General features: G+C 44.3%; 1 protein-coding gene and 1 long non-coding RNA gene across 6 annotated transcripts in view; one reads left to right on the top strand and one right to left on the bottom strand.

The window, feature by feature from the left end:
* LOC147032540 (NUAK family SNF1-like kinase 1) overlaps positions 1 to 4,892 on the bottom strand; it is a 30,595-nt gene extending 25,703 nt beyond the window's left edge. The window contains exons 1-2 of one of the 3 annotated variants that reach the window (XM_085870269.1): positions 4,627 to 4,892; positions 3,785 to 3,938 (exon numbers count right to left, since the gene is read on the bottom strand). In XM_085870269.1, the coding sequence (XP_085726395.1) occupies positions 3,785 to 3,931 (147 nt within the window). In that variant the 5' untranslated portion in view covers positions 3,932 to 3,938; positions 4,627 to 4,892. Of the gene's footprint in view, positions 1 to 3,784; positions 3,939 to 4,608 lie in introns of all 3 variants that reach the window. The other 2 variants (XM_085870271.1, XM_085870270.1) reach the window with 2 other exon arrangements.
* Positions 4,893 to 4,958: 66 nt separating this feature from the next.
* LOC147032539 (uncharacterized) overlaps positions 4,959 to 12,860 on the top strand; it is a 50,887-nt gene continuing 42,985 nt past the window's right edge. The window contains exons 1-3 of one of the 3 annotated variants that reach the window (XR_015052092.1): positions 4,959 to 5,027; positions 5,386 to 5,514; positions 8,103 to 8,831. This is a non-coding gene — a long non-coding RNA (uncharacterized LOC147032539). Of the gene's footprint in view, positions 5,028 to 5,067; positions 5,240 to 5,385; positions 5,515 to 8,102; positions 8,832 to 12,860 lie in introns of those variants that run through there. The other 2 variants (XR_015052094.1, XR_015052093.1) reach the window with 2 other exon arrangements.

The following is a 12,860-nucleotide window of genomic DNA, read 5'->3' as shown; positions in this document are numbered from 1 at the left end:
TTTTGACATGATGCAACAAACCTGGCTGTCCTCTGTCCTTGGATGAGCTCAATTGTCCTCTGAATGTCTCAAGCAAATTCTTTCTTTGATTTATGAATTGCTTGAGGCTGATAAATATAGATGTTACTTCATTGGCAGTGAGATGCATCAAGTGAAGTCCAGATTCTGGTCTTATAGGCCATGTTGGATGGAGTTTCTCGGAGTCACCAAGGCAGACATATACCATGTAGTCAACCCTATATGTTCATGAGGCAAAATAGTCAACCCTATATATGAATAATGAAACAAATCATGGCCAAGGTATGGTACAAAATACCTGCTCTTTTGAGAGGTGTGGGTGTGTGTTATCTTTAACTTTCAGAAGCCATTCCCAGCAAATGGATCAGTCACTTTTTATATACAATGATCTAGGCTCATGGAGGAGTTGAACGACAAAGAGCAGCAGGTTCACAAACGAACAAAGGATATAGAGGTGAAGGACACACATTTAGCGCTCTCTCTGAAAACAGTGTATTCCTTAATGGGGATGTGGGCAATTTCATTTCCACAATGGAATTCAGTAAGTTCCGTTTTTTAATTCAATTAAGGTCATGTGAGGGAAAAGTCCGGTACTATTTATTGGTGGCCAATGAATGCCCATCCCAAGTTACTACGGGGCCATTTAAGAACGAACCACATTGTGCCGGGGACTGCTACCAAATATAGACCAGAAACAGATGAGCTTGGGCACGAAGTTTACCTCCTTCCTGAAAAATCATGAGTAAGCCTGCAGGGTTTCATTGACAATCTGGTAGTAACATTCTAATTCTCCAAGGGCATGTTCAGTTCCCAGAAGTTGAAAATATGAAATGACTAAATCCTTGGTGGAAAAGCTAGATTTGAACCCACAACATCTGGGATGCCAACACAGCATCCGTACCACTAGACCAACCTACCTACCTGCACTGCACGAAACGGCAGTTCAATTTGGATCAAATTCAGATAGTAATCAGATTTAGAACCAAAGACAATTGCCAAGCTGTCCTATGGAAGCCTCAAAATAAACAGCATTCAGAGGATTTCTACTCTTGAACACTGAAGTTAAAACATCATGCACAAGGTCTCATCACAACACACAATACTTTTGAGAATCTGAGAAATTATTCAATTTGGAAGAAGGAGGAGAATTTTTTTTAAAACCTCTAGAACTGGCATTTATTACCCCGTGTCCACGAAGTGAAAAGTGGGGTTAAGCAATTGGTTCACTTTGTCTGTCTGTCTGTCAACAAATGTCAGCGTATGATAGAGGAATAGCTTCATTTTAATTGAATGTTATATTTTGAACATGAATCGGGAAATGAACCTGTAGTTCAGCAGTACTTTGGCTCTGAAATAGGCAAAATGTACGGAATTTGTCCGAAGCACAGGTGCGCATAGAGGAGTAAAATAATAGTAATAATTATATATATGTATCTTACCCTGTCTGCCTGCTGGGCAGTCAAACAAAATTGGAAATGATTCCAAACAGGAAACTTACTGTTTTTAAGGACGTTATAAAGGACACAAACAACAGGCACGAATAACTAATGTAACGTCTTAAGTAACAGTCTAAAAGACGCTGCATCAACGGCGGGAAATTTCCAGAATTTTCCTCTTCTACAACCTTTGAAATCCTAATTTTATTTCAATTGAATTATATATTTGAACAGTGGAGAAGAAAAAAAAAAATCTTCTTTTTGGCACTTTCAAAACCTACAGCAGTACTTGGACAAAATATTACAGCATTATACATCATCTCGACCAATCAAATTTGCCACTCGTAGACCCCGTCCAGGTCCTTGTTTTCTCTCAAGACTGCACAGGGTAAGGAGTTCCATGAGCTCTTTACTTATTTGAAGTTCTGTATTTAATTTTTTCTTTTTCTTCTTCTTCTTATTCATGACCTTCAATACTGTTCCACATCTTTAAAGATTATTGCTGCTCTGCGGTTATCTGTGGACATCCATGAGACTGCAGACTGTAGCAGAATATGTGTAGACAGTAACCTCGTGCCGTCGCCATGAGTAGTTAGTCGACTTCAGCAAGCTCGACATACCAAAGCAAACTGCTGCACATCCTCTGCCAAACTTTGCACAAACGTCATACCATGTTCGGCACAGGCAAAGCACTTCACAAAGTCGACAAGAATAGAAATTCTCAGACTCAAAATGACTCTAACAATAAAACAATAAAAATCTAAATATGGTGGGTTGGTGGTGGGTCATAAAACGTCACAACAAAACACATCAAATAACTGACATGGAGAGTGAGAGTGAGACAGACAGACAGAGAGCTTCCTTCAATCCATGTTAATACAAACATAGTAAATGTTAACACATGTACAAAAATAACAATATTTGTCTTTTTAATGCAGAAACAGCATGAGGATCAAATAAATATTTGCAACATTTGGCAACATCACTTTCCCAAGTAGCCACACTTAATGCCACATCATCTGATCACCTGGCCCTTTGTAGTCATCATTTCCTTGATGTTATATTGTCGCAACAATTACTTTTATTGCACAAGTTTCCCCCCCCCCCCAGCCTCCCCTCCAAATGATTGTCAGTTGAGCAAAAATTGACGGAAACCTGGAACGTGGAGAGAAAATTTACTTCCAGCAGCTTAACAAAAAAAGAAGTAATAAATGGAAACACATGTACAAAAATAACGTGCCATTTGTCTTGCTTTAAGAAAAGGAACAGCAATGCCAGCAAAGCAAAAGACAAAACACTTCAATTGTATTTTAATATTCTCATCTTTACATCCTTTTCTCCAGGACTTGCTCTTTATCGATTTGATATTCCCCCTTTTGTCAGGTGTCAGGTTGGGCTAGTTAGTGTTCCCATCTGAACCCTCGAGCTCATCAGGCCCAGATTAAAATCCCTTATACCACCTGCGTTCGTCTGTTGTCTACCAAGGTTCTTGGAATTCATGTCTGATGAGCCAGGGGGTTCAGATGGGAACACTAACAGGCCAACCCGACAACCCATAATAAATGTACTGATGCCTACTCACATATTTGCCCTGAATGTGATATATGTACGAGCTCCTCCATAAGTGAGCCTTCGATTCCTCGAGCCGACAAAATTCTGGGACGGTGTCAGCAGGGGGCACTGCATTGTGAAGCATACGATATTTTAGAGGATGTGTGCAAGATAGTTGTTCTTGATGTATAATTGATGGCACAGATCTCAGCGTGAGTACTTGACGAACTCCTCTCTATTCCCATCACTGTCTTTTTCTTCGTTCGTCAGAGAAAGTTTTTGTTATTTGCTCCCCCGTGCTTTAAGAGCTGCACAAAAGGGCTTGTCTATAAGATGACGACTTGAGAAGTTGCACTGGCCAAAGTTAGTATTAATATTAACTACTAAACAAAAAATTATCAACTATTATTAAAAACAAACAAACAAAAACATTATGAGTTGTGGTCCACAGTATTATTCTGTTGAGATCTGTAAGATGTGCAGAGCTTTTTAAAATGCAAGACGATAAAGAGCCACGGCTGATCATGCAAGTGAACACAATCGATCGAAAACCCACAGGTCACTCCAGGATTGCGCAACAATCAAGATAATGGACCGTAAGTAGATTCATAACTTCCATGGCAATTTGGTCATGCGGAGGGGGAAGAAACGAGAACGGAGGGTTCGAACAAGCTTACAAACTCCCTGAAGAATCAATCAATCAATTAATCAATCAATTCATCAGGTTCTCCTCAAGGTTCAGTGAACAAACAGTGCCGCACCCCCTAGAAACCTCTTACCATTCTCCCGGTGCTCCTCTCCAGTGCCTTCTTCACTTTGCCGTACGTGCCTTTACCCAGGGTCTCCAGGAACTCGTAACGGTGCTTCAGATTATGCTTGTGCTGATGACGTTTCACGGCGAGGCGAGTTGGCTGCCCACGCTCCATGCTTCACCTGGTGGAATGTGGTGAAGCTCCAGGTAAGCATTGCAGCTGTACACTCACACACACACACACACACACACACACACACACACACACACACACACACACACACACACACACACACACACACACACACACACACACACACACACACACACACACACGGCGAGTTGGCTGCCCACGCTCCATGCTTCACCTGGTGGAATGTGGTGAAGCTCCAGGTAAGCATTGCAGCTGTACACTCACACACACACACACACACACACACACACACACACACACACACACACACACACACACACACACACACACACACACACACACACACACACACACACACGGCGAGGCGAGTTGGCTGCCCACGCTCCATGCTTCACCTGGTGGAATGTGGTGAAGCTCCAGGTAAGCATTGCAGCTGCACACGTACTCACTCACACACACACACACACACACACACACACACACGGCGAGGCGAGTCGAGTCGGCTGCCCACGCTACATGCTTCACCTGGTAGAATGTGGTGAAGCTCCAGGCAAGCATTGCAGCTGCACACGTACTCACTCACACACACACACACACACACACACACACACACACACACACACACACACACACACACACACACACACACACACACACACACACTACAGTAAGCGCGGCTGTTTGACGGACGTGCTCACATCAGGTGGGAACATCACCTTGATCCTGAAGCGGCGGATATTCACATAAGGGTGGGAGGACGAGCGCGGCGATCGGCACTCACAGGGCGAGCACACGGCAGACGCGCCTTTAGCGACGGCACAGTGTGACCCGGTTGTCGTCGGGAGAAGAGACCACGGCCGTGAGACGGACGACTCGGGAGACGAGGAGATTCTCACAAAGGGAGCGAGCACCGTCAAACACGTAAATGTGCATCGTCCAGACGGCGCGCGCCGCTTTCATTGCCCGCCCACCGCCGCTTGGGGGGGCGGAGACTCGGGAGAGAAGAAAGAGCATTGCGGTCGTTCATTGGTCAGACGCAAGAACCAATTACAAATTAGAATTTAACGCGCCAACCAATGGCGTCGAAGCTCCAAAAGGTCTTCACAAACACTTGGTGGTTCGTTTCTTTTTCTCTTATTATTATTATTATTATTTTCATCTTCTTCGTTTTGTGATCACGTTTTCTGGGCCCTTTTAACACGAGAACTTTCGTTAAAAAATTTTTTTTTGCGAATAAATGTCTCCAAGTGGATCATATGAGGAGGTTACGTGGGACGTGTAAAGACACCCTCTGGACCTGGTGTACCTCTGCGCGCTCCATGACCACGAGTGAGGCGTTTCCTCATGGGATTGCTTATCTCGCCTTTTGTGAATTTGTCATCGAATTATCCTCGAGAATTTGAAGACGAGATTTTCCTCAAAGAAAACCAAATTTTTTTTTTGTCGTTTTTACATTCACCTATTTGGTTTCACAGGCCCCACTTGTACCTCTGCACATAAAGCGGTATTTAAACGTGATCACGATTTCCTGCACCCTTTCAGCCGATCATCTCCGTCAGAGCCCAGAGGTGAACGCTCGAAAGGAAAACCGAAACTGATTTAATGTAAGCAATCGGGAATACATCGTCATCATCATTGTCATCATCATCATCATCATCGTCACCATCATCATCATCATCATCATCGTCACCTTCGTCATCATCATCATTGTCATCATCATCATCATTGTCACCATCGTCATCATCATCATCGTCACCATCGTCATCATCATCATCATCATCATTGTCACCATCGTCATCATTGTCACCATCGTCATCATCATTGTCATCATCATCATCATCATCATTGTCAATTCATGATCACGATGATGTCCACCCTCTGGGTGGGTAGAGTTTGCACATTACTTGTTGAAAGAAGTAGAGTATGTGTTTTGCAGACTACTATAGATGCTTGCGTGGTGTGCATCTCAAAGGTTCCAGATGGTCTAAAGGTTCTAATGGTAGTTAGGGTCTAGCTAGAGGGTCTTGGAGGTCGAAAGTGTCTAAAGGACTCTGAAAGGTCTTTTTTATTTCTATTTTATTTTGCATGGTTTTAAAGGGTCTAAAGCTCAAAATGGTGAAGCATCAGGTCAGGTCAGGTCTGGGAGCATGCACCGGAGCAGCGTGTCACACCAACCAATGTGCCAACCAAGGATCCAAGCAGTTTAAAGGGGTCTAAAGATGTCTAACATGTATGAAGCGTGTCATGGGTCTAAAGGGAATCGATGGACTTCAGGGTTGTAAAGGTCTAAAGGGTCTGTGGAGTCTAAAGCTCTAAAAATTGGTCTAAAAGGTATAAGAAGGTCGACAGGATGAAGGGGGTCTAAAGTGTCGAAAGGGTCTTGAAGGTAAAAAAGGGTCTTTATGGTTTTTGAGGTCTTAAGGGTCTTAAGGGTATTTGGGGTGTAAAGGGTCTTCTGAGTCTCACGGGTTCTAACATGGTCGGCAGGGTCTTAAGGTTTTGAAAGGTCTTTGGAGTCTAAAGGGTCTTATGGGGTCTACAAGATATGGGGGTCTTAAGTCTCCAATGATTATAAAGGGTCTTAAGGGCCAAAATGCATGTAGGGGTTTAAGGTGTCTACAGGATGTTTATGTCTAACAGCATCTCACGAGTCTAAAGGGTCTTAATTAAAGGCTCTTCAAAGCTCTAACGGGTCTCAGCAGTCTAAAAGGTCAAAAGGTGTTCCAATAGTACGTAATTAAAAGACATTTTATCGTCACGTTGGATTAATAGTGGCTGGACGACACTCGGACACGTACTAGTATAAAAGCCGGTCAAAAATGACGGTTGGAATTATTTTATTCAAAATATTGAAGGACACTGGAAGATGTGATGTTTTAATCCCTAGCAAGACAAAACATGTACATCTGTGATCCTATTTTCTTTGTCTTCTGGGACGTTTCATTTTGACAGTACAGCCGATCGTAAGCGTGCCAAAGTCTGAAGCTTCGTCTGAGCTTCAGGCGTTCTTTTATCTTTTTTTATTCATTTGACATCCTTAGGATGTAAATGAACACTCGTTTTATTCTGGACGTGTTGCGCATCACATGCAGAAAATTTCATCTCCCTGCACCTTGTATTTATTATTATTTTTTTAAAAAATGCTTCTGTACACCGCCCATGAGGCCTGGTTGCACATCATGGTCCACAGTTCCAACAGAAGAGACGTAAATGACTCTTTTATGAAAAATGTTTTTCAATTTTTTTTTTTTAATCCTGAAAATGTAGAACGTATTGAACACACAGTCGTGTTAAGAGATTGACTTTGAAAACCCGACTCGGATCGTCCTTATGAAGGGGGACAGACAAATACACAAACACACACTGTTTTATATTGGTAGATTACCAGCAAAAGTACCTGGCATTGCCAGGCAACGCCGGTCGCAGGGTGCCTCCTCCTGCCCCTTCCTCCCCCTGCCCCCTCCTGCCTCCCACCTCTTTCCCTCCCTCTCCCCTTGCTCTTACCACTCTCTCCCCTGCCTCCTCCCACCCCACCCCTTCCCCTCCCTCCTCCACACTTTCCGGACTCACACCCCACAACAACCCTCCCTCCCGACTCCCACCTCTTTCCCTCCCTTTTCCCACTGGACTCCCAAACCCACCCCTTCCCCTCTCTCATCCCACCCATACCCTGCCTCATACCACACCACCCCTCTCCCTTCGGACTCCCACTACGTCCCCGCAACAAGTTATGAATTGTTATATATTCTATGCTCATGTATTTTTAAGTTATGAATTGTGAGAAAATGACTTTAAAACCCTTAGTAGGGTGTATCCTGGTAAAAAAAGAAGTAATCCTATAAAGGTTAGGGGAAATCAATCTTGGAAGCACAGAGGATTAGCGTCACAAACAAGCAAGCAAACAACGTCTCATTCACTTTTACATCGGAGAGAACATCGCTCCAAGCTCCTGATGAAATGAAATAACATCTTAAATGAAAGCAGATCGCACAAAAAGGTGAAACAATTTGAACCCAGGTGAGACAGCTTAGAGTGAGCGTGCATACCTCTCGGCCATCCTCCTGTGGTGTGGTGATTCATTGCTTTGTTGCCACTGAAAACAATTTTCAAATATCTCTTGAATTCACAGTTCACGTGTTGCGTTGCTTTACTCATTCTAATCCTCGATTCTATTTTGCCCTCCTAACTCCAGGGATATCTCCACGGAGAACAGAGCTGCGGTCACCACGCCCACTGCTCATGCTGCGAGAGCCTTCACCGACTTAATTATTGTCATTGCACTCAATGAAGTTACACTTTGGTACAAAAACAGTAGAAATATAGAACAGTGGAAAAAGTTGAGTTTAATGCTTTGGCAATTTCAAATTTTCTTCTGTAAATATGGAGAAGGAGGGTGCTTAAATCTTATAAGATGCAGTATAGATACTTAGTTATATAAATCACAAATGTCTTACCATTTTCAGATTTTACTCCAGATTTTTAACACTTATTTAGTCCACCAGATCTGATCCTCAAATCTGAAATCATATTTTGATTATATACTTTAATTAATCTGTGAGAGGATATCATGTTTCCAAGGCAAAGCATTTTTAGGAGGCCGAATAAAAATGGTGGCAAAAGACCCCTGCAAGGTGAAGTTGGGCTGACCAAGGGTAAGCCTTTCATGAAGGTAAACCATTAATTATCTTCAAAAGTAATGTTTAAATTTACCCAAATACCCAATTTTCATTCATGTACTCCCTTGGAGTTCCCTTACTTTGCATGCAAAGTTTTGGGCCACGAGGTTTGATGGTTTTGGAGTTATGGAGGAGACACACACTGACATTTATTATTATAGACTAGCAAATACAACCTGTCACTTCGCTGACAGGAATAGTAAGGGTGGGAGAGAAAGAGGGAGATGAGGGGAAGGATGGAGGGAAAGGGGAGGGATGGAGAGAGGGAGGGAAGGGAGGAAGAGAGGATGGGGGGGAGAGGGAGAGGGGTTGGAGAGAGGGAGAGTGGTCGAAGAGAGGGAGAGGGGTCGGAGAGAGGGAGAGGGGTCAGAGAGGGAGAGGGGTCGGAGAGAGGGAGAGGGGTCAGAGAGAGGAAGAGGGTTCGGAGAGAGGAAGAGGGGTCGGAGAGGGGGAGAGGGGTCGGAAAGAGGGAGAGGGGTAGGAGAGGGAGAGGGGTCGGATAGAGGGAGAGGGATAGGAGAGAGAGAGGGGTCGGAGAGAGGGAGAGGGGTAGGAGAGAGGGAGAGGGGTCAGAGAGAGGAAGAGGGGTCGGAGAGAGGGAGAGGGGTCGGAGAGAAACAGGTGTCACAGAGAGACGGAGGTGTCAGTGAGAGAGATAAAGAGAGGGTGGGGTAGATTGTGGGGGGGGGATAAGGAGAGTGTGGAGGGGGACAGGGGAGAGGGGTAGAGGCAGGGGCGTATTTTTGGAAAATAGCGCCTATGGCAAGCACTGAAATTGCGCCCCTGTCCAAACATCTGACACCCATCTTTGAGATAACTTTACCATAATATCAGCTCAAAAATACAACCCAAGCTCATTAATCTTTTAATTAACAAATTATGGCACGACATGAAAATTACAACTGCACCTTCCTTGCTTTTACTGATGCAAATTGGTCTATGATGTGCTCAAAGTCAGTTTTTTCATTTTCTTCTCTTTCTACACTCAGTAGAGCAAGATCACAGAGTCTGCCTTGACCCATGGAGGCTCTCAAATACGAAAGTATTAGTTTTAACTTGCTGAATGATCTCTCACAGCTGGCGATGGAAACTAAACTGCGATGGTGAGCATTATCTGAATAGCAATGCGAAGATCGGGGAAGACGCTCTCATCTGCATACTGAACAATAAATTTGAGAAGCTCTTCAGGTCTTGATATTTTCATGTTGGCCTGACTTGATAGCAATATTCTGCAATCCAAAATTTCTTCATATCGCTGCTGTCCATCAACATCAGAGCTGTACAAGTCGCCCAAATTTTCACACTTCTTCTTTAGGTCATTACTGTTGGCGCCGTAACACAGTCCCTCGACATCGAGAAGGAACCCAAACTTGGCATCAGTGTCGTGCAAACGAGCGAACCTTTCGTCCATTTCTCTGTGAAGACGGTGGAGTGTTCCCTCATGACTCTTTCCATTTTCTCCTTGGCTGTTAACCCAGTGTCTCTCGGGTTCTCACCAGCCATTAGTTTCTTTCGTCTCCGATGTCTTTCAACTTCAATATTCCATTCTTGACAGAGACCGAGTCCTGCTCAGTGGTGCCCCCCCCTTCAAGAGGCACCCAGGACATGTGCCATACCTGCCACACTTTTGGTATGCCACTGGGTAGAGGAGAGGAGAGGGTGGAATCCGGGAGATGTGACTCCCAGTTTAATGTCCATCTGAGAGACGGCACATACATTGCTGAATAACCCTGCCTGTGAAACATCGGGATGACAGTTTATAGCTGGGTCAGAATTCAAATCCAGGCGAGACAGCTGAGAATGAGCATACGTACCTCTCGGCTGTCCTACTGTGATCTAATGATTCATTGCTTAAGAAAAACTGAATTGATCTGAGCAGCAGTTCCAACTGCTAAAAAAGAAAAGAAAAAGCTTTTATTCGTCCAATTCACACATTCTTTGACAGCCCTTCCCCTCCTTGACCTCCGGAGAGTTGTATTGTGGTTGGCAGGAGGATAGCATGAGGGCAGGGGAAGGAAAGGGACTGTGAGGGGAGGGAAGGGATGGCAGTGTGAGGGGAGGGGAAGTGAAGGCACTGTGAGGGGAGGGAAGGGATGGCAGTGTGAGGGGATGGGAAGGGAAGGCACTGTGAAGCGAGGGGAAGGGAAGGCACTGTGAGGAGAGGGGAAGGGAAGGCAAATTCTATTTTGGAGGGGAAGATAAATTCTATTTTGGAGCAAAATTTTTGTAATTTGGCTTAGTTGAAGAGATTCTCGAAGTTATGGCATGTGCGGAAATCAAATATAGCCACAAACGCTGGTATATCCGAATGTTTATAAGCATTGCAATGTATCCAGTGAATCGTAGGTATGATTATCGGGCATTCGATAATATGAATGAGGAAAGAGGGGGGGGGACTTTATCGTTAAGAAATCGTTGTGGCCTGTTCAAAGTCAAGGCATGGTTGAGCGGGCCGAACAAAATGGGGAATTAAGACCCAAGCTCGGTTTCCAGGATGTGCCTTAAGATGCCAGCGAGGTGGCCGATGATGCACCTGATAAAGGATATAATTAAATAAGGCCATTAATTATCTTCAAAAGGGGTGTTTTCATTCACCCAAACACCCAATTTTCACTCTTGCAATCCCTTGAAGTTCCCTTGGTATGCATGCAAAGCTTCAAGCTGATAGGTTTCATGGTTTTGGAGTTATGGAGGCCATGCATGTGCACGTGCGCGCGCGTGCGCACACACACACACACACACATATACACACACACACACACACACACACACACACACACACACACACACACACACACACACACACACACACACACACACACACACACACACACACACAACCATGTCGGCCCAATTCTGGTTGGCAATTTAAAGTGGCTATTTCCACGAAAGGGTCCTTTCTTCTGGGACACCAAAATTTTAACAAACACCACCAGAAGGTGCTGTGTTCAATTCTGTGCACACTCACCACTAATTTTATCCGACATACCACCAGAGGGTGCTATTTCTGTCACATATAGTGCGCGCGCACGCACGCACACACACACACACACACACACACACACACACACACACACACACACACACACACACACACACACACACACACACACACACACACACACACACACACACCAGAGCTCCATTACAGTATGATTATCATCTTATGGCGATTTGGTTTTGAGCTGGATGGAGAGGGAAGGGTCATGGGGGACAGATATGTGACACATTTTTGAGGTTTTTTGGCTTGAATATGATACAAGCATGAAATTTGGCAGGCTTGTTGAGCATGCCTTGCAAAAGGAAACTTCTCGTCAACAGAGCCATCGCTGATATCCCTTCTAGCAGCAGTAGCAGCCCTTTTCCAAGATGACCACCAACTACTTTTATTGCAATTAAGTTCATGATGCATACTATGCACATCCATACATCATGGGGACCATACTCTGTGCAGAGCATTTGTGCTGCCTAAGCAGCCTCCTTGGCTATTGGGCACAATCCTGGACTGGTCGCCACTCCGACACAAGATACCAGCAAGCTGGCACTCATTTTTATGACCTCGGAAGGATGACAGGCAGAGTCAACCCCACCTGGTATTAATTAAACATCCAAGTGGGATTTGAACTCAGGATCCTAAGTTCCCAAGCCTACCACCATAACCATTAAACCAACACCAGGCATATACGATGCACAGTCACATCAATAATTGGTATTTTAGGGCCAAGATGACTTGCAATGCTTGTACAGATGTGAGGAATATGATCAAACAATTAAAATGTAATTTATCGACTCGTTGATACCAATAAATGTCTGTGTGTCCATCCATCCATCCGTCCGTCAGTCCATCCATCCGTCAGTGTGTCTCCTCCATAACTCCAAAACTATAAAACCTAGCGGACCTGAACGTTGCATGCATACTAAGGTAACTCTAAGGTGCATGGATGAAATTTGGGTGTTTCGGTGATTGTAAACACCCCTTTTAAAGATCGTTAATCGCTTGCCAAGCCAGCCGTTCCGTATCAATTATTTCGTTGGAGCGCTATACAAGCGACTTGGTTGTTCGTCTCTAAGCAATGGCCGTAGACGGCAAAAGTATTGGCACTGTCACTGAATATATCAATCGACTTGAACAGAGTTCAGGCCCAACTTGCCTGCCTTTGGCCACACATTGTCGTGTGGTCTCTCAGACGGTGGCTTGCTCACTGAAAATGGGCAATTTTATTTCATGTTTCCCCTTTTTGAATGATCTTCTTTCATTATACGACCCATCACTT

This window comes from Eptatretus burgeri, chromosome 2 (genome assembly GCF_056783735.1).
Source record: "Eptatretus burgeri isolate ZD-2024b chromosome 2, Ebu_testis_v1, whole genome shotgun sequence".
Classification (NCBI taxonomy): domain Eukaryota; kingdom Metazoa; phylum Chordata; class Myxini; order Myxiniformes; family Myxinidae; genus Eptatretus; species Eptatretus burgeri.
Note: the sequence above shows the minus strand (reverse complement) of the source record. Positions and strands in the feature narration are given on the sequence as shown.